This window comes from Apis mellifera, linkage group LG5 (genome assembly GCF_003254395.2).
Source record: "Apis mellifera strain DH4 linkage group LG5, Amel_HAv3.1, whole genome shotgun sequence".
Taxonomy (NCBI): domain Eukaryota; kingdom Metazoa; phylum Arthropoda; class Insecta; order Hymenoptera; family Apidae; genus Apis; species Apis mellifera.
The window spans coordinates 6817544-6844861 of NC_037642.1; the positions used below are offsets into that span (position 1 = coordinate 6817544).

The window sequence follows — 27318 nt, forward strand, 5'->3', positions numbered from 1 at the left end:
GTAAAGATAAACAATCAACAAAAGAAGAAAATTTGTTCGATATTCCTCAAACATTCTTCCAAGATCAATCGAACGTAAACTTGGTAAATTTGAACATGACAGTAATATTTGGAGAAATTCGATCACGAGGAGAGGTTGGGGAAGGGGATGGTACACGACTTGAATGAGGAAGGAACAAGAAGAGCACGAGGGGTTGGGGTGTACGAAGATGCCCCTCTCTTTCTCTTTCTCTTTCTCTCTGAGGAGAATCGAAAAGGGAAAAGAGAAGAAGCCAGAGGGTTGATCGATGCTTCAAGGTCGTATCGACTACCTACTTTTCCAACCACCCTGTAGAATTTCTGTTACACGGTTAACACAGCTCCAAGTCTTGAAATTATACTCCATTTACTTGTTTGAAACGAATAATTGAAGACGAGACTTAATTAAATTTAATCTAATAATGATAATGATGATAATAATAAACGAGAAATTAAATTCTTATCAAACGTAAGAAAAGTAATGATGGAAGATAAAATAATTTTTTGTATATAACATTCTAAAAACACGTTATTTATTTCTAATTAATTCAACATCTTCTATCCTTATTATTGATATAATTGATCAAACAACAGAATCCTGTGTTTTGACTTTTCAAAACTTTTTTTTCGTAAAAAAGGGTGGTTGGAAAAATTTCACTTCAGATATGTCCTTGCCATTGCTCCATTTTGGCGATCCCTTGCCTCGTCATTGACCTATTTTAACCAACCCTAACCCACGTTTCGTTCGAACGTATCCCATTTTTCAAGTTTTCTTCTCTTTTTTTTTTTTTTTTTCAACCATTTCCTGAAATTTCTACGAACAACTTTGGAAATCAACGAGATTTATTAATCCCGAGAGTTATTGAATTTCCCTTACCTTTACATTTCTATCATTTCCAAACTATTATCTCTAGATTTTTCTCTTCGTAGGATATTATTTGCAAAGAGATATCGTTTTTTAAGAGGATATTGGGAGAAGATATATTAATTTCGAGATATTGTTTGATATCGATCCTCGCGTATTTCTTTTCATCTCTTTTTATTTTATTTTATTTTATATATACTTTTCTTTCTCTACTCTCTTATCGGGGAAATCCAAGATTTTTATTCGCGTTGAATTTTATATTCTTTTTCTTTTTTTTTTTTTCAAGAGCTTCTCAAGATTGAATGGATCTTTGAAAATCTTCGTTTAAAAGCTACTTTCAAACTTACTTCCTAATCCTGACAACTTGAAACTCGGAATACCTATACATGTTTTATTAAAGTTCCAAGATCCTTTCATTTCAAACTCTTCCCTCCCTTCCTCGCTTCGCGTTTCAATGACAAGAAGGGAAAAAATATTTCAGTGACAGTTAGAATTTCTAGAAACAGAATGTTACAGTACAGCAGCTTCCATTCCTTTGTACGAGAAGAAATGTTTCGAAAAACAAAGCGCAATATATACATAATAGAACGAAGTCTAGAAATCTAATCTAAATTTAAAAATCTCTGAAAAAATTACTTAAAATAAAAACCGAAAAATTAAGAAAAATTATCGCAAAGACCAAAAAAAAAATAATTAATTTTAACGCCAAAGAAAATTAATTATACTCTCGAGAATAATTGGCGAACACTTTTTCAACTTTGAATAAAAATTGAAACGCTATTAGAACGCTTGTTTGCCTCTAAACGTGAAAAATATCGGAAGAAAAATTGATGTTTGAGATTAGAAAAAAAATCGCTGGGAAATAATTCGACGGGAAAAATGATTTATTGGGCAATTATTGGGAGAAGGTGTTGGAAGATCTCGTCCATTACTCGCGCAAGAGTTATTCAATCCGTCAAGTGGATCGATACGAATCCTTAACGAAGTTACGAATGATCGAACGTTTTTCCTCTTTTTTCTTTTTTTTTAATTTTCTAATAAGTTTCGCAAGATCCGACCAATCGTGAGAATTGACGATGAAAAATAATCACTCGATGGACCACATTTCTTTATTCCTACTCGAAATAAGTATTCCACTGATTGAACTAAATCGCGTTTATCTCTTTAATTACCTTTCGAACGACGAATAAACCTATATTTTTTTTTTTTCGCAAGATACAGTTTCACTCTGGTGGTTGAAAAATTGAGCTGCGAGAGTCAGATAAGGCAGTGAAAAAAAAACGATGCAACGGATCGAAGCTTATATTTTAAAGGCGAGGAGAAGTGACGGAATTTTTTTGAGAAATCTGGTGCCTTCGATTTGCTTATTTTTCAATAATAAAAACGATAACTGACGAAAGGAAGAGAATTTCCAACAAAATTTCTTCGAATGCTATTATCTGTAATATTTTTCACATAAAAAATCATCAAATTTAAATGAAAAATGTGAAGAATCGAAAAAATCGTCAAATCGTGATTAAACGATCTGATTCGAAACGGGAGAGGGCTGCCTCTAATGTGCATAGGTGCGAGAGCGGAGTGCGGCGAACCGAGGGGAAAAAAAAAAAAAAAAGGTGGAAAAAAAAAGGAGGAGTACAGAGAGATCGAAAAAGAAAGAAAGAGAGAAAGGAAAAAAAAGAAAGGAAAAAAGAGATCGTGGACAAGGCCGCCTCTAATGAGAACTCGAGCGATTTTCCATCGGTTTTCCAACCCGACGAAGGTCGCGACCTAACCACGGAAAATGAGGAAATGTCCTCTCCTCCTTCTCTTTCCCTCCCCTCCTCCTGTTTCAACCACCACGTTTCTCCTCTGATTCCTGGCATTTAAAGGCTGCGCGCACACACACACACATACACATACACAGAGATAGGAAGAACAGGATCTACCCAGTAACTAATACTAAGTGGTGGAGGATAGTCGAGGATGAAACTCGAGAAATGGAGGAGGAGAAAAAAGAAATGGGAGAACAAGGAAAGAAGGTGGATTTCCAGAGAGAAATAATGAGCTAGAGAGTTATTATTATTACGTATATATATATATATGTGTGTGTGTGAGTTTGGTCCCAGGGTTCAACGTGTCTGGCCAACCATTGTTTCCTCTTTCGAGGTAGCAACGTGGCTCAAGGACGTTGAGGAAGAACAATGGATCACAGACTCTTCGATTCGAGCTGTTTTTTTTTTTTCTTCCTCTTCTTCTATTTATAGCAAAAGGAATGAGCTATGTCGAATCGAATCTCGAAAATATGATTTAAATGTGTATATGATGGAAGGATGGAATTTGAAGATCGATGTTGGAGAAATTATTGGGAATTTCGATCATCTTTAAATATATCCTCTCAATTAGACTTTTTTTCTAATCTAAATTTGTGAATAATTATTTAACAATGAAAAATTCTCAAGAATATATTCAACACTATTGCGGCGAAAATAATTCTCCTAACAGTGAAATTAAAATTATTATCAGTATATAAAATTTAAATTTTTATAACGAAAGTTGGCACTATCAATCATGAATCATCGAGAATATTTTTTAAATATTCAAATTTCTCTCTCACTCTCTCTCTCTCTTCGGTATAAATAATTTATATCGCGTTAATAAAGTTATAAATATAAATTTTCGTTTATACAAAACTTATATAGAATCGCTATACCATAAATGTATACGTATAGACGTATATCTTGCATTCGTAATAAAATAACTAATTTCTGGTACCATTTATGATCAATTCACATTACGTCAATCATACATGAATTATAAAGTTTAATTCAACGCGTTCATTGCGAAATCCAGATAAAACTCTGTTATTAAATGTTAAATGTTAATGAACAGTTTTTTTTTTATATATATATATAAAACAAATATATTACACGAATCGTTATTTAAGATTTCTTTTTTCATAAAATTTCGTAAAATTTTTAATCACCGATCTTCGAAACTAATCTTTTTCAACAACAAATCCTATTTTAAAATTTTCTCGCGCATTTTAAAAACCGAGTATTAAATTTTGAAACAATAAAATTACAAAATTTAATTCTTTCTTACTAGCAAAATTCTAAAAATTTATTAACGATTTTTCTCCCATTATGAATAAAGGAAAACAAAAAATTTTCAATTTAACGATAAAAAAAACAAATATTTCGCTATCTTAATATCCAATAAAATGCAATAAAATCGTTAAAATATTAAATCATCGTACGTTACAATTCGTTAATACGTAAATAGCGATATGAACAGAGATGAAAACGAATCGTCTAACCACGATTAGATTATACACAGGTATATCTAAGCAAATGAGGCGTAATCTCGTGTCGCAGAATCGTAACGAAACGGAGAAAGAGCGCGTGCCTTATCTCGCGATCCTCAACTTCCGGTCCTCCTTTTCATTTTCTCGATTCATTTCTTTCCAATTAAAAATCGAACAATCGATGATCCAAACAACAACCATCCTCTATTTTTTCGTCACGTCCCTTTCTTTTTATTCCACAGACGCTATCGATAAACTGTCGATAACTTCCGGAAACAAACATTTCGCGGAGATAAAAATATTTCTCGAAAAAAAAAATATATAAAAGGCGATAAAATCGTTTGGATGGTATTCGATGATAAAAGTATATATAAAATATTGTGCAACGCGCGTTCTATCCTCGGAAATAGATTCAAGTATATGGACATCGATGATTCGTTTAGAATTATGCATCGACTCGATTCCTCAAGGCCGTTGTAATATCACGACCGCGATTCAACGCGCCTCGAAATATTCAAAGTTGGTAGAAAATTTTTTAAAAATATCTGGCGAAAGAATATTATAAATCTGTTTCGAGATTGGATGAAAAGATTTATTGGATCGATTGGAATTTGCATTTTTTTCTTTCTTTCTTTCTTTCTTTTATTCCTTTATTTTTTATTCTTTATATCGAAATCATTTTTTTGTTGATTAAAATCAACAATTCGAAAAAAAAAAAATTATTTAACATTCGTGTTGGAACGTGATGAAAAAAATGCATAATCCAGATCATTTTAAACGTAACATAACATTCAAGTGGAAATTGATGAATGTAATGTTCAGCAATAAAATTGAGATGATAGTGATAATAATGGAAGCATAAACTTCGTTTATGCACGAGCGATTAAAATAAATCCTAAGGAAACGTTTCATTAAAGAATAATCTTTTGATCGAATCCTATCACGCTTACACAATGTATTTTTATAATATATTAATAGTGATTGTAATAAACGCTATTGAATGAATTTGTTAATAAGAAATATAAACGAGATGCCAACACGTTCCTAGAATATCAATTTAAAAAATACTAATTAAATATCTTATAGACATGAATTCGTTATTTAATGATCTTCCTGATAATTTCAAATATTCTATTTGAATATATTTGTTTAACGATATCGTATAGTATCCTTAAATTGATTTAACTTGAACTATTACTATTAAAATTTAAAAAGAATTTCTTTATTTTTTTACGCAGAAAATTATATAATAATTATAACAATTATAATTATTATAATTATTATAATATTAAATTATTGAATACTTAAACAATTTCGTATAATATTGCAAAAAAATGATAATTTTTAAAGAATACGAAAAAATAAAAAAAACGATATCGTTATAGAAAACCTATTTTATGAAAAACGTACCAAACATATAGAGAACAAGATGAATTTCATAAAACAAATTCACAGAACAAATTCACCTGTGTTTACCAATGATAACAAAATTTTTATCTCAATTTTTTTCTATTTATAAATAAGCTGGTTCCCTTTTCATTTCTACGATACGACAATAGTATGAATTTCTAGTTTCCAAACATGAAGTAATGATAAACGAAATAAAAAGAAATGTTTGAAATAAACATCATGTAATGCAACCGTTGCTCGAACATGAAAACGCGTGGGTTGACTTTCGTATATAACGTGACCAAATATCGATCGGTCGACAACGAAGGGCCTCGACGCTTAAAGTGGAATAATACAATTCCAGAAACACTACAACAGCCGGGAGAAAACGGTGAAATGACCAGTGTAGCGCACAACGAATTATTCCGTTTCTGTTCGCTTCCTTGAGATTGCAAAGTGGCAAGCGTCAATTGAACTATAAGGCCCGACAGAAATTTACGACCCGTCCCTTATCAAGAGAAACCATCGTTGGTCGTTAATCGCACGATGCTGTAATTCACTTTCATCGCGGGTCAAATGCCACTACTATGTCATGCCTATGCAATACATCTACACACATATCGTTCTTCCAACACGTAGTGCATATGCACTTCTCTATATGTGAAATTGTACACGTATGTGCACGCGGACTACATCGACATGCGCGTCTCTACTTCGAGAATACCCATAATTTGCCGCTTGTTATATACCCACATAAACGAAACGGTAATATTATCTAAAGAATGATCTGTCTTTCGAGTAAAAGAGTCGTGGTATTGGTGAGCAAGAGACCCTCGTTTACGTGTCAAAGCAAGAGAATCTTTAAAACGGTAACCGGCAAGGTCACGATGTTTCAAGGAAACGATTAAACTTCTTTCTCTCTCTCTTTCACTCTCCCCCTCCCCCATCTCTCTCTCTCTTACTTTTTACCACACCAGAAAATCAAACGATTACTCCAAAATAACACTCTGTGACAAAAGAGTGTTCTATTAGAAAACTAGATACGAAATACGATTATTCGAATGTGTCAACGAAAATGAAAGTAAAAAGGAAGAATAAATAATATTTATTCGTAAGGTTGCGATGATTTGCAAACATTTCTAATCAATTCATTCCTCGTCATGAGATTCTTACTCTACGGCAAATCGGATATGTATAGTAACGTTACCACTACGAATAAAACTAATGCGACTCGTTCGAACGTATTAATTATTTGGATAATGGCCACTTACATTTTCCCGTGATCCGCCATCTGGTCGATGGTGTTAGCAGACCAGCACGTCGTTGCCTTCTCAAAACCGCTCGGTATATAGCTCCTTGTGTGTGTAACTAATATTCGCACCTTCTTCGATTGTGCGGGAAACTACTACTGCTACCGGAACGGATTGTGATGGCGTAAAGCGCGAAAAAACGCCACGACGATCACGAGGCAAGATTAGGTGTACGCGACAGCATAGAGCCGGCTCGTTACGGAAAAAAAAGTAACAGGAACGTACCGCGTGCGCGACACCGATTGTTTCGTACTATTCGTCGCTGTCTTCTGCTATCTCACTCTCCTTGCAATCCTATGTCGTGTGAAACAAACGACTACACTGCGATCGATTCACTGCGACGCGAACGCCTAGCACGTTCCACGATGCAAAATTTACGTCAACTAATGTCGCGTAATGATGTCACCACACGAAAGAAGAAAGTTTTTCCGGCAAAAATGTAATTACGGACACTCCAGTACACCCGGTCCAGACTGTCATCGATTGTTGACGAGCGTCTTGGCCGATCATGCCTTCTGGCGGAATAACTATAGCACCATCTGGTAGCGATCGTTATAAAAACATGTATACGACATCAATTTCTATCGATAAAAAAAATCTCTTCTCAAACTGACAAACTAAATTGTAGGCGAAATAATGTGGAAACAATACGTAAAATAAATCTTTTTAATATTTTGAAATCCTACGCGGCGAAAAGAATAAAGATTTTGCGTAAGAACAGTCGCTATCTGATAGGGAATGCAGTAAGAATGAACTGTTAATGCCATCTTTTGGCATTTTTTTTCAAAGACGGTGAAAATTCTAAAGACAAGAGATGGCGCTGATTCTCAAACTATTAAAGTAAGAAGGGTTGAAATATAAAAGGGGATTAATATAAAAATAAGAATACAATAAATTATTCAAAAAACAAAAGCCAAAAGATAAAAAAATACACAAAAAAGTAATAAAATACGAGTCAAAAAAAATGGATATTAAAGAAAAATCTAAGATACGTAATCGATAAAAAAAGAAGAAATTTAAGAAACCAATTATCTCTGAATCAGCGTCAATTTTATCACGATAACAATTTAATAGAAGAACATATTTATCCTAATATACACAAACGAATAAAGAATTATATCCTTGATTACGAATTACGAAGATAATGTTTAAGTACAAGATCTAATTCTAGCTAAAAATTCGAAAATACGAATCATACGGATTCTTGACTAACTATCGAAAATAAAATATCAATTTCTGACAATTTCTGCTACACGATATGTTGATAATAATTCGAGCAAAATTTAAAGAAAATAAAAGCTAACTAACAACCTATATAAAATAACCATAGGAAAAAATTAAAAAAGAAAAATTATTCAAATAATGCTAAAAATGGAAATTCGTGAAGAAAATAGAAAATTCAAAATATCGAAATCAAGTGAGGAAACGAAAGAAGATTTTTATTTTGAATTAAGGAATGTAACTTATCTGAAAATTAAGATGCATCTTACGATGATCACAAAACATTCTACGACGAATAATAAATAAAATAATTGAAAGCAATGCAATCTAAACGATTAAAGAATATGAATTTGACGAACCTATCTATTGCGTAGTTCTTAGCTTGATATCGATTTTTCAAAAATTAATCTTTGAAAAATTTTCAAAGAATAATCCACGAAAATCGATTTCAATTACCAGGTCTCACCAACGAGGAGGTGACTACGCATCGAGACCCATCTAAAAAAAAGAATGAAAAGGATATTATGAGCAAAAACATTTAAATAAAATTAAATGTCAAATCTGAAACATAAGAAAAACAAATTAAATAAAGAAACGGATAAAACAAATCGAAAATATAAATGTCAATGTAAATATTAATTAATATTTAATAAAACATGCAATAAAGAGAAATTAATAATAAAATTAAAATATATTAATAAAACCTGAAAACTATAAAAAAACAAATTATTAGGTAAAAAAAAATTGAAATATAAAAATTACTTAACTAATGCAAAATGCAAACATATTTTTATTTACATTAATCGCAATTTATTATTTACAAATTATGAACGAATGCAATAAAAAATTAAAATCTAATTCCTACCATCGACCATCAATAAAATCTTAAAATTAACTTAATCTAGACCTTAAAAACTATTTTAATTTAAATCTTAAAATTAATTTAATCGAAATCTTAAAACTAACTTAATCTAAATCTTAAAACTAACTTAATTTAAATCTTAAAACGAACTTAATTTAAACCTTAAAATTAACTTAATTTAGATCTTAAAACTAACTTAATCTAAATCTTAAAAATTAACTTAATTTAAACCTTAAAATTAACTTAATCTAGATCTTAAAATTAACTTAATTTAAATCTTAAAACTAACTTAATTTAAACCTTAAAATTAACTTAATTTAAACCTTAAAATTAACTTAATCTAGATCTTAAAATTAACTTAATTTAAACCTTAAAATTAACTTAATTTAAACCTTAAAACTAACTTAATCTAGACCTTAAAAATTAACTTAATCGAAATCTTAAAACTAACTTAATTTAAGTCTTAAAACTAACTTAAATAGAGCTTAAAACTAATTTAATGTAGATCTTAATATTACATTTAAAATCTACACTTAAAATCAATGCGGCATCCGTAACAAAGATATCTTTAGTTCTATTTAAAAGTTCTACTTAAAGCGAAAGAATAAAAATAATACTATATTCGATATTTTCTTACTAAAAAAAGAAGAATGGAAACCAAACGAAAACAAAAAAAAAATAACAACAAGAAGGAAGAAGAGACAAAAACTAGAAAGATTGAGAAGAAACGAAGCAAACTACATCAAAATTCACTGTCGCCCTCCTATCACGACTTATATCACTTGACTTACATGAATCGCTAGACAGATGATACTTGCCAGTCGTGACCAATAAAGAGTTACGACAGCGGCCTAATAGCTGAACGTCTTATGTCCCAACGACACTGGAAGGAGCAAAGGATACAAGATCCCTGACCACCGGAGCCGAATTACAAAGACGACGATCAAACTACAAGACCAGACTCTAATCGAGTATCTGAAAATACCAATCGATCAGAGCGCGGACTCTTAACTGGCCACCGGAAGCAGAGCATCAATCTAAGCGATTCTTGCAAATGTTGCGTGATATTTGGTCAACAATGAATTCGAATTGAAACAAAACTCAACAAGGGAATAGCTTGTAAAAGCTATAAAATTGAAGAATGTACGAATAACGATAAATATACTAAACTATCACCAATAAGAATATTCGAACAGATAATTGCAGGAATAATAATAATAATCGACAAGACTTTTATTTTTCATTGTAAATTAAGATATCTTTATTACGGAATGCGCTTACAATAATCTTAACATATATTTTATTACTAAACTAAACTAAACTAATCTTAACATCTATTATTAACATATATTATTACTAAATTATTATTAAAACTAAAACTTAAAATTTAAAACTTAAATCTAAGACGCACGCATCCCACGACGATCCCACGATGCCCCGCGGGGGGTCTAATAAATTGGTACCTGCAGTCCATTCTAGATGACCGCAATACCCAAAGGGAATCTGTCATAAGTCTAGAATGGACTGCAGGTACTGCGTAGTTTTTAGCTTGATATCGATTTTTCAAAAATTAATCTTTGGAAAATTTTCAAAGATAATATTGAAAACATTTCAAAGAATAATCTACGAAAATCGATTTCAATTACCAGGTCTCACCACGAGGAGGTAACTACGCATCGAGACCCGTTTATAAAAAATATATTTTATATTTTTATTCAATAAATAGTTAATAAAAATAATACGTAATATTATAAATATATAAAAAAAATATATATAAAAATTTAAATAAATGAATGAATGAAGAAAAGAATAAATAAATGAATAAAAAATAAAATAATAAAACTAAATATATAACTAATACTAAATAAATAAAAATATAAATTAAAAAATAAATTTATAAGTAAAAGAATAAATAAATGAATAATAAAATAAAATAATAAAACTAAATATATAACTAATACTAAATAAATAAAAGTATAAATTAAAAAATAAATTTATAAGTAAAAGAATAAATAAGTGAATAAGAAAATAAAATAATAAAACTAAATATATAACTAATACTAAATAAATAAAAGTATAAATTAAAAAATAAATTTATAAGTAAAAGAATAAATAAGTGAATAAGAAAATAAAATAATAAAACTAAATATATAACTAATACTAAATAAATAAAAGTATAAATTAAAAAATAAATTTATAAGTAAAAGAATAAATAAGTGAATAAGAAAATAACTAAAATAATAAAAAAAAGTAAGTAATTGAAACTATAAATTAAAAAATAAATTAATAAATAAAAAAATAAAAAAATAAAATTATAAACTAAAAAATAAAATAATAAGTAAAAGAATAAATAAGTTAATAAATAAAATGAATGAACAAAGAAATAAATAAAATAATAAAAGAATAAATGAATAAAATTATAAATTAAAAAATAAATTAATAAATAAAAGAATAAATAAATGAAAAATGCTACAAGAATTTAATCAAAATGTTATTAACTTCGACCTATACGCTAAAGCGGTTCGACGACAAATGAACTCTTTCGCGCGGCGTACTCGTATTTATAGAAAGTCGCTGTCCCGAAGTTCGACGAAAGTAAACGTTCTTTCCCGATTACATTTAAATTGATTTTTCGAATATAATAATTAATAATTTCACAATTTTTATACTTTTACTATTAATTTATAATCCTGGTAATTTTTTACAATAAAAAATAATACATTTTCATACACTAAAATTAATAAAATGAAATGAATTTATAAAATTTATAAACTAAAATAAATTTTATTTGTTTTTTCAATACTATTTATTTATTTTTTCTTAATTTATCAATTTGATTACTTATTAGGTAAGTAATTTAATTATTTTTTTATCTATTTAGTCTTTTATTTATTATTTCATCTATTTTTTTATAAATATATATTTGAAATATATATTTTATTTATTTATTTATTCATTTATTATATTTTTATTTATTTATTTATTTATTATTCAATTAATAGAAATATAATTTTTTATCTTTGGCACTCAAGAGATGACGCTAATAGTCAATTCTTATTGTATTATCTCTATTCTTTTTTTATTATTTGTTTTTTTTGTCTATTTAGTTTCATTTGCGGCACTCTGAAGATGGCGTTGATTCCACATTTTTATCCTATTTCTATCCTTTTTTTATTTCGTTCTCTTTATCTATATCCGATTTATAAAATTCAAAAAATTGGCGCCAATATTTGATTAATTTTGTTGCTTTCTTTTTTTGAATTGATTAAAAATTTTAACAAACTTTATTCAATTCAATTTTTATATGTTATAAATATATCTTATATATGTCTATTTTTTTATATTTATATATTAAATAGATATTTTATACAATATTGTTATATACAATTTACATTCTTGTAAAAAATATATTTTATTTATAAATTATTTATAAATTCATATATATGTTATAGAAAATTTACATATTTTTATATATATTTACATTAAACAAATATTTATATTAATCAAATATACGGAAAATTTTTTTTACGAATATCTTTGAAATTAAATTGAGCATGTATTATGTATAAAGGAAAAAATTATTCAAAACATTCAAACATCGATTTCTACATTTAAAAATCATAAGATTAATTATTAATATAATTAAATTAGTTATTAAATTTATACATATAATTCCAATTAAATTTCCTTAATCCAATTTCACAACAAATAGCAAATATATAATATAGTGCGTTAAATTCAAATTCTTAATATACTTTCATTATTTTATGTCTCGAGTATAAGAAAATTATGATTAATAACCAGGATATAGTTAAACATTTGATCGATTACAGGTATGAATAAGTTCAAAAATCAAAGCCAACCCGATATTATCTCGACTGTTGTTAAATTTCTGGTTTATCTGACAGCAGCTTAAAAAAATTGAAATCACAATGTAACGCATGTTAAACTACTTCTTATCTCGTGGCATTTAAGCGTCGGTATCCCTCGTAGGACTACTCATACACAAAGACTATAAGTCTACCAAAACATTTCCTGCATGCTTAAATCTTACTCATTCCTGATAGTGATATGACTAATTGCAACGATAATCGTAACATATAACACAGCATAAAATTTCTTTTTCATGATTACAATGATATTTAACAATTTTGTAGAACTGCAAACGTAATGCAGAAATTGTAATCTTTGCCTTGCTTATTAATCATATCAAATGATTGCATTCTTCTAAAAGTTAATGTATAGATGATATAATCAATATATAAAATTAAATATTTAATTAAACATGATCGTAAATTCATTTTCTTTTTACAACGAGGTTACGACATGAATAAAACTTTCCTTTAAAGATGGGAATATTATTATCAAGATTCCACTATTTTACATACAATAGTTACTTGGGCTAAATATCTCGCCGAATGTACATGAAGAATCATACATATTATTGTTTTTCTACTTTCGCCGCATGTGAATACCAAAAGAGATTAACGAAATTTAAACTCGCCACTTTAAAATTTATAATTCCATGCTGGCGCCCGACTGTTTACGCCCACGCACCGTTGCCCACAATGCAACATGCACAAACACATCTGTTTGCCGCTTCAAAAAATATTGACTGCAATTCTACTAAATTATTTTATTTAACGATCTACGAAATTTTTCGTTTTTTATTTGATAATTTACAATCGAATAAAAAACCGATATTAAAATCACATAACATTTAACGTTTATATTTGTTTGCATCGATAAAATGAACATATTTCCTAATAAATATAATCGTCCTTCGCAATTTACATTCTTGGCAATATTTCCAACGAAATTGATTTCTCAGGGAAAAACAATGCCTTTGTTTCGTTTTTCTATCGGTTACTTACTCCATTACCTTCCTCCTAGTCGTCAACCTTGATAAGCGCAAAAGAGGATAAATATATCAAACTACGATAAAGCAATTTCAACTTTGTCTTCCTGTCTGTTGTTATTGATGATAACGAAAACTGTTATTACATTCTCTCCAATAAATTCATTTATTTGATAAAGTTAAATCTGAAAAAAATAAATAAAGAAATATTTCTTTGTTAATCCGCATAATTATATTGCGTATAATTATTATTATTAAAAATTATATCGATCGATATTATTCATGTGTATATGTAGGATGAAAGTTGCATATAAATGCTTGTTTGCACGGCTATCGACCAAATTTATTAACACGCGTGCTTATTGGCGATGTATCTTCTCAACCAATACGTTTTATCTCCAACGTTTGCAAACAGCACAAGCGAACCGAAACGCACGTGCGTTTTGCAAGAGGCAACGGGAGCGAGTATTGACTCATTTCGCGCAACTTCCACGCTGTGTTGTTCGAACTTGCCCGCCACAGCTGCAACTGAGAACAGAGTCCAAACGTGCTCGATTTCATGATTCTCTCATTGTATTGCTTGCAAATTGTTCGATGACATTTTTATGATTAAATTTTTCCTTCTTTGTTTCAAATTCCGTGAAATCAGCAACCACATTATCTTAGACTTGTGTGTGTCGCCACGGAAGGAGTACAGCGATTAATGAGTGTATAAATATAGAATAATGAATAATGATAATGGCTCATTTTTTGTCGTATTTCGTATTTGCAAGAATTGTTATTTTAGATGCAATTAGATTTTAAAAAATTATATTCAACTGATAACTTATCATCAAGTATTTACTACATACATTGGCTTATCATATCATATCGTATTGTCATATCGAGACTAATTGAATCAAGAAAACAAAAAAAATATACTGCATCGAAAAAAGATAGACAAAATAAAAAATCAATATAAATAATAATAATCAAATAGTTATATGTTTTTATATTCGTCAATTCTCAATCATTATTATTGGCAACTGCTAAAATAGCTAGTTTTTTTTTATCTGTGTTACACATAAAGATAAGATAAGAAAAGAAACTTGAGTTGATTGCACCAATAAACCAATCGTCATTTCAATTATTAAATGCGCATATGTTAATATCAAGAATTTTTATAATATATCTCGCATGATAGATGCGTCTCCTCGTCTTTTTCTTACTAGGAAAATCGATAAATGATTTGTTAACCTCGAAATCATCACGAACGACACTTAACCTATATTTTAATGAAAAACAAGCAAATATGAAACAGGCAAAACAACGAGATTCGTATATTCTCTGAGCTTCATATGAGGCAGATCACTCTCGCGGCACCGATTTACAAAATGGCAATGACATTCCTTGGCGTCGTAATTTTTCCAATCGGGTAACGTTTCAAATGTGCTGTTAAGTCGAGGCCTTGGCTATAGGCAGAAGTTAGCTCAAGGACGACGACCGCCTGTCTATTCGAATTTCATCATGGTGTGAAGCTAAGCAGGTGAATGTCAATTCCTTGTGCTTCATGCCCGTAATGAGACGTATCTTTTGAAGTATAATACTGTGCTAAATAGATCTAATTTGATTAAAAAATAATGATTATATAAATAATTATTAGAAAATATAAAAGATAATATCGTATTATATCCAATAGATAATAGTAATAATAAACTCAATTGAAATTTTTTAATATTAATTAGATCATAGCCTAAAATTAATTAAAACAATATCTTATCTTAATTTTTAATCCTTTAATTTTTGCCTGTGTAATGCGTACGTCACGATGAAGAAAAATTGTATGTTAAATTACGATAACCTCTTCTCATTGCTATTATCACCAGATGTTTGAATCTAAAATTATCTTTCTTTTCAATCCGGCAATGTTTACAAGTAATCGTGCATAAAGTTAATAATAAGGTAGAGCGAGATACTATTAACCTAACCTAGCTTCTTCGTGTATCTTGGTCAGTTGGTTACACAGGTGGCACCTGTATGCTTTTAAGCGGAGGAAACCACAGGTTCAGGAACGTCTAGCCATCCAGAGGGAGCAGGTTAAGGCGCGAGTATCCGACATATCAGATTGGTGAGTCATGCGTCTTGTTCGATATGTTCCGGCTACCCCGTTCACCGCCCACACAACTCGACGTATGAGTCATCCGACGATTCTTGGAAATGAAACGCGCCGCAAGTTTGAAATTTTCGTCGCCAAGTGACGCCACTGCAGTCTACTTTGGAAACGATGGCTATAAAACACAGTAGTATATAAATTCTGGCATTCAATACTTCTCTATCCTCCTCGGAAAGTTCCGCTCCAATAACACTTATCAATTACGCAATAACGGATACATATATTGCTAATAAGAGAAAACAAATGATGAAATGACATTGCAACAGTAATATATGAGATAATTAAAGATGAAAATAATTGAAAAAATTCTTGATTTGATATATAGCATATAAAATAAATAAAAATAAAATTTATTTTTTGAATACGCATATAACTGATATTTATAAATATAAATATTAATAATTACTAAAATATTATATATATATTATATTTTTGTATTTCTAAATATCATTATTTGATTTAAATAATATTTACATTTGTGATACATATATTTAAATTTGATTATTTTAATATAAAAGAAAATATTGTTTAATATAAATTTTATTATTTATCATCTAAATAAAATATTATTTTATCTTTTAATTTACTATTTAATGTGACAGTGTTCTAACAAAAAAAACCCTCTAATAATGCGAATAGAGCCGGCCCTGGCTCAAGCGTTGCGAACGTAGCACGACGAGCATCGTGATTGGTCGCCTGGGAATAGCTAGTGACGTCATACATGTTCGTGGAGCTTCGACAAGTAAAGAGAGTCGAGGCAGATCGTTGAGCCGAGGATTGAACGTGCGCGAACCTCGAGGTATTCCCCTACGGCATGAGTCATCGGGCACAGTTTCACACAGTTTCGGCTAAAAGAACCTACGATCGGTGTGTGCTGCTTTTAAATTCTTCTTAACGAAAATCTTAACTGTTCTTATAGTTGTATCAGAATAAATCTTCTAATTGAGGTTATAAAACGCCGCGAACTCAACCGTCGACTTTTCCTTTCGCGCGAAAGAACGAACAAATAATACCGTTGCGTCTTGACGACGTAAACATGAAGCTCGACGTGTCGGATGTACTTTACGACAGCTCGAGCGTGTCCAGCGACAGCGGAACGTCACAGAGCTCCCGCGTCAGCCATGATTTTCTCTCCAGCATCACGAATTCGTCTATATTACCTAGCAATGTAAGTACCGGTTGAATTCTTTATCTTACATTATTACAGAAATATTTTTCGAAGAAAAAACAGATTTTACTATGTAAATATTGCAACTTATGCAATCTTAAGATATATATGTATATGTAGACGCATGAATGTGTGTTTGATAAACAGCATTTATTATTGTTTGTTGTATAATATATGAATTTTTTTAAAATATTTGAATAGAAATCTATAACCATGAATAAAGATCTAGTTTGTTACGTAATACAGCTATCTTAAATAATTAAGCATTATTAAAATACGTTTCATTATTGCCAATATATTAAAAAAAAATTATCAAAAAAATATCATTGTTAATATTTCTAAAAAAGATGTTTGCTCTGTCTAACCTTAATGATCACGAAACAAACAATTATCGTTTATACATCAAGTTTTATAAATATGATATTAAAAAATAATAATAAAAATTCTTCGATTTCGTAGAAGAAATTTATTCGTTGAAAATCGGAAAATAAACAAAATGCTTTTATGTTATCTACTTTTATGATTTCAAATATGTCTTTCCTGGTAACAAAAATTCAATTTAAAAAGGATAAAACGCTTATTGTATTATCTTTGATTAAAATTTATAATTAATTAGAGTATATTTGACAATCTTTAAACGATGCTGTAGTCGTTACACGAGGATGGTACACACCGAGATCTAAATTTATAAATCGCGTGGCGTCATCGCTATAAACTGTTCAACGTAAAAACATGATTTTCAATTTTCATACTTTCCGACTGTTGAAATAGTGATAAGATTCGTTCTATAAATAAAACATGAATAATAGTGGTACAACAATTTCAAATCTATTCCAATGCAAAATTTCAATAGATATTCAAATAAACAGTTTTATTGTGACTAGGTATACATTTAAGGTACATACTATACATATAAATATCACCAATAAACTTCTGAGTTACTATAGAATTAACCAATCAAATGCAATCTTATACATTATTGTCCGTTCACTTATCTGTAGATGAATAATATCTATTGAAATATTTTTTTAACGAAAATATATACTTAATTATATAAATTATAAATAATAATAAAATATTATTAAAAAATTAATGATTAAATATCTTAAGATAGGAAAATATTTAAACGTATACTATGATAATTTTTAAATTTTAATTTTTTTTTAATAAAAATAAAATTTTAGAAATAAAACTAAATTATAGTTACTAATTCTTATCTACTACTCAACAAAACAGGTTCCAGTGAAAAACAGAACATATTGGTGTCGAATGCTTTTATAGATATGAACGATTACGTTAATTTCCATTTTCTTTCCCTTGCGTCACTCTTGGCAATAGACGCATATAAAAATTACGTGTTTCCTATGTTACATAAAATATCGTGTAAATGAAGAAATGCGGTATAGTCCAACAAAATTGAATATTACAAGATGGTAAGATGATAAAGTTTTTTGATATAAAATTGTTAACATATAATTTTAAGTTTTACTCAACAATTTTAATCGAATTTTTTTTGAATTTGCTATCTCATCGAAGTTTCCCTTTTTACCCTAGGTATAAATTCTGTGGTAGATGACAGTATTGATCTAACATTTCTACTGACATGGCTTCTGTTGTTCACAACAGCTGTTTTATAAAGAACTCGTACACACTCGGCTCGACAGCGCGTGGTCATTTAAAAACACGCGCGGTACCAACACGTTAACACACGTGCGCATGAACCTTAACGCTTATGTATAGTATAAGAAAGGAACAACTATAGATCGTAGTGTATATTGCGCAGTAATGTTTTGAACAGATAGCCGACCGAACAGCCAGCTGTTGTCACCTAATTATCTCTGTCGCCATTAACGGTAAGGTTAGAGAAGAAAGACAGAGAAATCAACTGATAAAATGCAAATAGTTATTGTGGAGAAACATTTGCAAGTTCTATTAGGGACTTTAGCGCATGATGTGATTTATAATTCTAAGTTTATGAGGTTTAGGGAAAAAGGCTTATTGTTCTATAAACACTTGACATAAAGACCGCCATATTCAGATATTAGGTAGAAAGAAACTCACTTCAGATAGAAAGGAAATTTATAAGGTATTGTGATGAGAGATATTTGAATTTCAATTATGAGAATTAAAATTTATTTGTTTCTGTATATGTTTATTTATTTGTGATCAAATTTGTCAAATTAACTTATAAATAATTTTTATACGAGATTGTTAGAAAGGAATGTATCTATTTATCTGTTGATTATTTATTTTGTATGTAATTTTTTTAATCTTTCCGTTTTAAAGAATTATTTAAATAAAAAATTTTATATTATTCTTTTTGATACTTTTTATCAGTAACTCGGATCATTATAGTGAACAGTTAAAATTTCAAAAGAAGCCATAAAACAGTAAAATACAACTTCGTTCAAAGGATTATCTGTTATAAGCACATCAAACTATTCTCAGAACTCAAAGCTTTCGATTTGTCGATGGAACGTGATGCGCGGGAATCAGTAAGTATTCAATCGGCAGCAAAGTCACGGAGACGTAATCTTGTTTCCTGGTACTTTCTTACCCATTGTATCTTCTTTTATTCTCGATAGAGAATGTTTAGTGTTCATGTTTTATCCGAGGCTAAAATAAAGAGACCGAATCTTTTGATGCATATATTCAAGAAGAAGAATAAGAATCGACTGATTCACAGTGATGTATCTGATTATCTATTTCCTTTTGTTCTCTTAAATATTCAAAGTATCGTCGTTATTCCAATCCGTTTATGCACACTTTTCCCCATAGAAGAATCGACCAAGGTTTCCGCCTTTCCCTCGCATGATTTTCGGCGGCCATTATTATGCTGCGCGCGCAATGCGAGTCGATCTTTTGGTTTACCCACAAACATTCGATTAACCCGCTGCTTTAGCCGCGTGCTCATTAAAATGTCTCTTTGTTCGCGGTAAGAACAAAGCCATGATCCGTTCATGTGGTTGTCGTTAATCTTTAATTTTCTTTGTGTTCTCGGTGGTTAATGTGTCATAAGAAATCGTCGATTCTTTTTCCTACCTGATTAACAGGATTTGTCAAAAATTTTCCTAACCTCTTTTCTTAACCTTAAAAGTGTTTAAAAGTGTTTTTAAATGACAATATATTATCGATGTAATAGATATTTTTGTTTTTTTTTAAGGAATTTGCTTATATTTAGTTTTTAATTAGCAATTATCTCGAACATTTTTATAAATATCCATAAATATATAATTTATACGAAGAACAATTCAAAACGAATCTAGCAAAAAATTTCTACTCTAGATAATTAGAATAAAGGTTTGGCATTTATCTAAGATTAACTTGATTATAATTTTGATAAGTCTTTTTAAAAAAATTGTTTTTCTTGACTGAATATAAGTTTAGAAATGGTTAAGCAACTGTTTGGATCGTTTATTATAGACAGTTTGTAGCATGCATGAGTCATACTTTATTGACATACTGCACTTCTTGCACGAGACTTTTCACCAAACAGAGCCATAAATCTACCAAAATTATATTTTCTTCAATGTGTTTTGAGAAACTGATTGTTGCCTTACCGTAAGCAATACAAAGGGCTTCGAACTTTGAATTACAATAGCAATAATTTTCAAATATACAAAACATAAATCACAATATTGTCTCTCATAATTTATATCTGCTTTAAATAGTTCTTATGAAAATACAGAATTTAAAAAAAAGTAAAAAACAATTTCTTTTCTTTAAAAAAATTTGAATATTTAATGATATATAAATAATTTGTATATTTATAAAAATTTATAATAAAATTTTATCGTTCGTAAAATAAAATAAAGAGAAGAAGAATTTAATTTTTCTAAATAATAATCTAAAAAAAAAGAAAAGAATAACGATAATAAAATTTTACAAAACATCTATGTTAACGCGTCACATTTCTACAATAATCTTTATGACCTTTTCTCTGTGCATTCTGCACACAGTAGTTGGCTACGCATGTTGTTCTTTTCTTCTTTTTCTTTTCTTTTTTTTTTCCTTATTCGTGCATAAAGTACGTTCACACGTACGTTGCACCGGACTAACAGAGTTTACACAGAGTTTGTTGCACGTGTGTTCACGACATATATATGTTATACATATCGAAACAAGAACAAAGAACTGTGCATATACGAAGGAATTCCCAGTACAGAAATAGTAAGAAATGTTGTTGCTCGAGTGTAATAAACGATCTTTCGCAAACGATGATCAGTAAACTTCATGATGACTTCCTCTATTTTTGTTATTTTGTAGCCTCGTATTAAATTTTGAATCATAATAAAATCATATGTTAAGATTTAAACAATTTTTAAGAATAAAAACCTGATACATATTAAATTTATATAAAGAAGAAGAAAAGAAACTTTGAGAAGTTAAATTTTGAACTTTTATAAATATATTATAGTTATGGAATAAATTTCTCCTGAATAATTCTTTGACATATTTTCAGTACTATTGTAATAGGTTATTACACTTCATGTATTTTTATATATATTTATGAAAGTGAGAAAATTGCATTATTATCTTTTTTAAGTATGTTTATACATGTATAATTGTTTATGTATATATCATCTTGTTACTTTTGATTAATGATGTAGATTATAGATTATAGTACATGCAGTATTAATTGAAACTATATAAATATTTCAATACAATATATCAAATTATGAAATAAAGAAAGAATTATTGATTGTTGAAAGAAAAAAGAAATAAGTTTATTAGATGTATATGCATTTCTTAATATTTTTATTAGGAATTAAGGATTAAAATATCAAATAAAGTATTATTACTTCTATGTAATTTTTTACGTTTGAATGTTTTTTATTCGACAATCAATTGATTGGCGCGCATGCGCGGTCGTTCAAAAAATTGAAATGAAACGGTTTATTAAACTTTTGAAATTTTTCTTTTAAAACTAATAAATTATAAAAATCTATTCGACTATCTTTATACAAAATTATACAAGTTGAGGACTGTGCGTAGTTTACCTGGAAAAGGGAATCTAATTCTTCGTGAAGTATTCCCCAGTTCTGTGGAAATCATCGTGATACGAAGACATAGTGTAGACAGGACACGTTGATTGGCCGCGTACTATCGCGCGAATCAGCAATCAAGATGGCGATGACGTCACGCGGGCTTGCTCGACGCTGATTGGTGGGGGGTCGAACGGCTGTCTTTCTATATAGTTTCCCAGTCATTGGCGGGCTCAGTTGGGATACGTAAGCGCACGCGACACTATCTTGAATACATAGTAACTCGTTGTTACATAGTTGAACTTGTACGTGACAGTGCGAAAAGGCAACGATGACCATTCGTACGTGTCACTTTTTATCGAACAGTAGTGGTACTTAAATCAAAACGTGATATCGGTGAACGTAAAAAAGTGCAACCTGCTTCATCGCGAGTGTACTTGGCACAAGTTCAACACATACTTTTGAAGTTCAATTTTTTTGGACATAGACTATCCCGTGAAGGACTAACGTCTTTTTCATTTTTTGTTTGTGAAACCTTGAAAACGAAACGCGCTCACAGATGACGCAACGTGTACCCAGCACAGGCTTTTACGACAATATTGTCGAAGATCACAATTACACCATGTTTTCCATGTATCCGCCGACTTCTAACCTATCAGATCCGTGGCAACCAAGCAAATTAGACAATATTATGGTAAGAGAAATTTAATTAAATTTTATGTATTTTTTATCATACGTTATGTCATCTGAAGGAATAAGTTGTACATACATATTTTAGTTAAACAATTTCTGTGTATATATATATATATATATATATATATATATATATATATATATATATATATATATTTATAAATAAAATATTGGATACTTGAATGTTTTGTTGAACTAGCACAAATAAGCATCGATTGTGTACATATCGTTCAGGTGTCATGTTCGAAGGTCGATCGATATGGTCGAACTAGAACTATCCCTGAACTTAGTCGCAATTCACAAGTACGTAGAATATATTTTGAATTTTTTTTTATATAGAAAAGAATTTAAGTATACATTCGAAGTAACATAAAAATATTAATTAAACATTAAGCTCGAAAGTAGAGAACATATACGATGAAAGTGATTACAATTAAGTTGATAATTGTGGTTCTTAACACGAAAGTTCTAAGAAGCATAAAATCCTTGATTGTTTTACCAATCGAGTATTAGTTCCATTTTCAAAGCTTGATAAATATTTTTGACAAATATTGATATATTTTTGTTATATTTTTGTTATTTTGTTATATTTTATTATATTTTTTTGTTATATTTTTTTATATTTTTTCGATATAAGTAGAAAAATAAAAGAAGAAATATTTAAAAATTAAGATACAATCTCGATTTTTTATTGTACATTTATTTCAACAAAATTTTCTTCTAAAGAATCGAGAAGCTCATATTTATTATAATAAAATATATGATTAATATGAAAGTTGAGTTTTAAAAAATCTTCTTCTTATTCTTAAATGATTGTTATCGTCATTAAGACTTACTAATCCTTGCGAACCTAAACTATTAGTCGAAAATGACTTTCGACTAAGCAATCTTATTATACAATACATCAATTTGTAAAATTTAACTAATCTCTTTTTTGTATAACCTTCATAATACTTAAGAAATCGGTATTTAAATCTATTATCATTAGACAAACTGTTCATTATTTTGAAACCTTTAGCATGTAATTATTATTATTAACATAGATAAAAGTAATTATAGAAATTTCTCTTAAAAAAATTGTTTAAGTACTTAAAAATATCCAATAATGTTAGGAATTTTTAAATATATTAATATTTCCTATTATTTACCAACATTGAATTTTTTTTGTTCAATCATTTTTTTTTATTCATCAATTGTAGTCATTGAACTTAAGAAGATTGTCTTAGAAAGAAAAGCTTCTTCTAATAAAATTTTAGCATTCTTTGCACACATGATACCGAAGGAAAACAGTTAAATCTGACAGGAAGCCCAGAGTTAACGCTCGTTAACCCACCAATTAGAGGGTTTAGTTAAACGAAGGCAGGGTTAAGTTTAGCAAGAGCAATATGAACGGGTCATAAGGCAAGAGGTGTCATCCTGCCTCTTAGCCTCTCAAGAAAGGCGATATTCTCTTCGTTGTTGTTCTCTTTATACCATGCACACAATACATATTCTCCAATTGCTTTCACATGAAAACTCGCAACATTCAATAAAATTTTTAATAGCTCTTCTTATCTCATCATTATCTCTCCTTACATTTACCTACTTTCAATTAAATAGAAGTTTTAACATCTTAATTATTATTCATTACATTCTTCAATGATTTTACAAATATTAAATAATTTATTTCTACAAAAATAAACAGATTTTTATTACTTTCCAAGATTTCTTGCCATTATTAGCCTGTCTAAAAATTTTCCATCATTTCCTTTTCTCATAGGGAAAAGGAAATTTATTTTTTTTTTTTTTTGTTCCGCGCATATTTAGTTAATTAACTTTCGCTTCGAATGAAGGAACAAAGGAAAAACAGAATCTGTCAGAACAATTACATCTCTATATCCTTCCATTATCCTTCAATTATTATCGTCATCCTTTTTCTCTTCTGTTGTGGGAAGGAAGGAAAATCACTTTGTTCACATCGGTGATCTTTGAAGGATCTACAGGCCATCACCTGTAGATTAGATTGAACGTGAAAACGCGTAAAAAGGGGAAGTTGCCCGCTTCTTTATTTTCGCCTGGCTTACCTCAGTCCTTCGGTCGCGTATTACGCGGGATGATGATTCATCGGGGCCTCGCGTAGTTTAACCAGCGATTTATGAATGAAAATCCGCGCACGTGTCGCGTGAGCAACTCGGCGTACCGCGACACGCGAGATCGACCGCCATTATTATTCGCGATGCCTCGTAAACATGTCGATTATGCTCCGCGAGACATCCGGTACCAGGAAAAACGTTCACAGCTTCGATCTCTCTCTCTCTCGTGCGTGTTGCTCTCTGCGTCTGTTGTAATTGTTCTAACCAGATTCCATTTTTTTCCCTTCTTTTTCTTCTTATTTTTAGTTATTACTATATACCGGGAAAATCAAATCCGGATTCGTTCGGTTTTAAGAATTGCGACGATGTCGAGAGGTGTAATTTGCTTGAAATTCAATTTACTTTAACTCTATTCCTTGGCTTTGGTTCGAGTTTGATGAAGGGAGGTGGATTTTTTTTTTTTTTATGTTCTTAAATGTAATTAGTTATCTTTAAGGTAATTCGGGTAATACTCGATTATATTTTAATCTTTCTAACGACTGTGAAAGTGTAATTGCACAAATTTTAATCCACTCTTACAAAATGGCCAATTTCACGCGTTACAAAATTCCGAACGATTTTTTAAAACGGATGATCAATTACAAACTCATTAACGTTTTACCTTCCTTTAAGTGAAAACTTAATGGATGGAAAGAGAAAAGATCCACGCAATATCGTAATATCTTCGATAATTCTTTTTCCCCTTCGAAATTAACGGATAGAAAGAATCGCTTGGAAAAAAAAAAAAAAAATATCGTTATTGCGAAAATACCTTCGATACGACGCAACGAAAAAACGTATTTATTTCGTAACGCAGATCCGCCGGTATCTATTGTAGGAACAAAATTATTCCAATCTGGTTTTAAATGCCTTAACGAGAACTTTATACGGCTTTCCACGGCTCGTAAGATCATATTTTATTGTATTTATTTTTCGCCTTTTTTTCTTTTCTTTTTTTTTCTCTCCATTGGATAGCGGATAGTCCGTAATCCGGTGTGGTCGACCTCGAAAGGAGGTCGATTCCACGGAAAGATATCTTGCGTACGAAGTGACGTCAATACGTTAACACTTTCCCCTCGAGAATGCCTCGAATGGATGTCTTCTCGATGCTCCACCTTCTTATATCTCTACCTACCTGTTGTCGCTGTTTTTCTCCTCGCCTTTGCGAAATCGACGCAATAACGTTGGATTAGAGGTAATTTCGATCTTTCTTGCGTTTTTATTTTTTTTTTATTTTTTTTTTCTTTTTTTTTTTTTTTTTCCTTTATCACCTGCACGATAGCGTTTCTTTCTATGAAACTGATTAATGACTCGAGACATTAGGTGACTAAGATGGAAGCGTTTGAGATTTGCTTAATGCCATTTTCAGGTTTCTATCGTTGTAATTATTGTAGAATTTTTTCTTCTTTTTTTTTTTTTTTTTACATATAAAGGATTCCTTGATCGGATTAAATAAATAATTTTAATAAAATTTTGAGAAAATGAATCTTGAAGCAATAGAAAATTTATCGTGACTATTTGATGGATTATAATTAAATTTCGTTCTCAAGTACACAACTTTTAAATTTCCTTGTACAAATTATAATAACGTGATATCTGTGTTACTAATTTAAAATATTTAAGTTTCTGAAAATAATCCACATCTCTCGCGATTATCGCTATATCAAACAAAAAATTCTCGATTAATAATACCGTCACGTTATTTCACTCTCATATTTTAAACAATCTGGGCAAACTTCGTCGCATCGATATAATAGCATCGTATCGGTTCCAATACCTATTCACTCGTCCTTCGAGGAGGCTACAATAGTATCGTGCCGATCTTTTGCAAAGACTGACGATTTACGCTCCGAATCCCATTGTTTCCACATCAAGATCCGTCCGATTCCGTAAAATATTTAACACGGCAAGCCGTGCCCGTCTGCCGGGAAGAATAGACATTACGAAGGAACGTTTGAGAAAACACGTGGACCCGGTGATCCTCGTCGAAATTGATTTCCGGCCGAGTGGCATGAAAGAGAAACGTTAGTCGTGTCTTATTCATAGCTTGCATTCCTCGTGAAAGTGGTCTCGAGGTGTGTTAAACGAGGAGGAATCAGGTTCAAGAGTCGGCCTCCTAAGCTCGTTGTATACGCCGGTTATAATTCAAAAAGACTCCTCTTCTTCATCCACTCTTCCCCCATCTGATGGTTATGATAAAGTGGTCCACCTATTCATCCGGGGTGATGCTCGCCCTTAATAAAAGGTGCTGCCTCGTTTAAAAAGGTCATGGAACCCTGTGCATAGAAACCTTTTCGTGGATCTTTGCCCGTGTACGTGGGACGAGCGCGTATCCAATTTTCTGAAACTTATTATAACCTGTGCCAGTTCGAAGACCCGTGGGCCTGGACAAAAAGAACCCGTG

General features: G+C 30.1%; 1 protein-coding gene and 1 long non-coding RNA gene across 3 annotated transcripts in view; one reads left to right on the plus strand and one right to left on the minus strand.

The window, feature by feature from the left end:
* Positions 1–12802: 12802 nt before the first annotated feature.
* LOC100576657 lies at positions 12803–16280 on the minus strand. Its single transcript, XR_120169.4, has 2 exons — positions 15773–16280; positions 12803–15680 (listed from the first exon to the last, which is right to left on the minus strand). It is a non-coding gene; the product is annotated as an uncharacterized LOC100576657 (long non-coding RNA).
* A 410-nt stretch (positions 16281–16690) lies between these two features.
* The window catches only part of LOC724169 (transcription factor kayak), a 31542-nt gene continuing 20914 nt past the window's right edge, over positions 16691–27318 (plus strand). The window contains exon 1 of one of the 2 annotated variants that reach the window (XM_026441053.1): positions 16691–17125. In XM_026441053.1, coding sequence (XP_026296838.1) covers positions 16994–17125 — 132 coding nt within the window. In that variant the 5' untranslated portion in view covers positions 16691–16993. Of the gene's footprint in view, positions 17126–22334; positions 22805–27318 lie in introns of those variants that run through there. The other variant, XM_026441052.1, reaches the window with a different exon arrangement.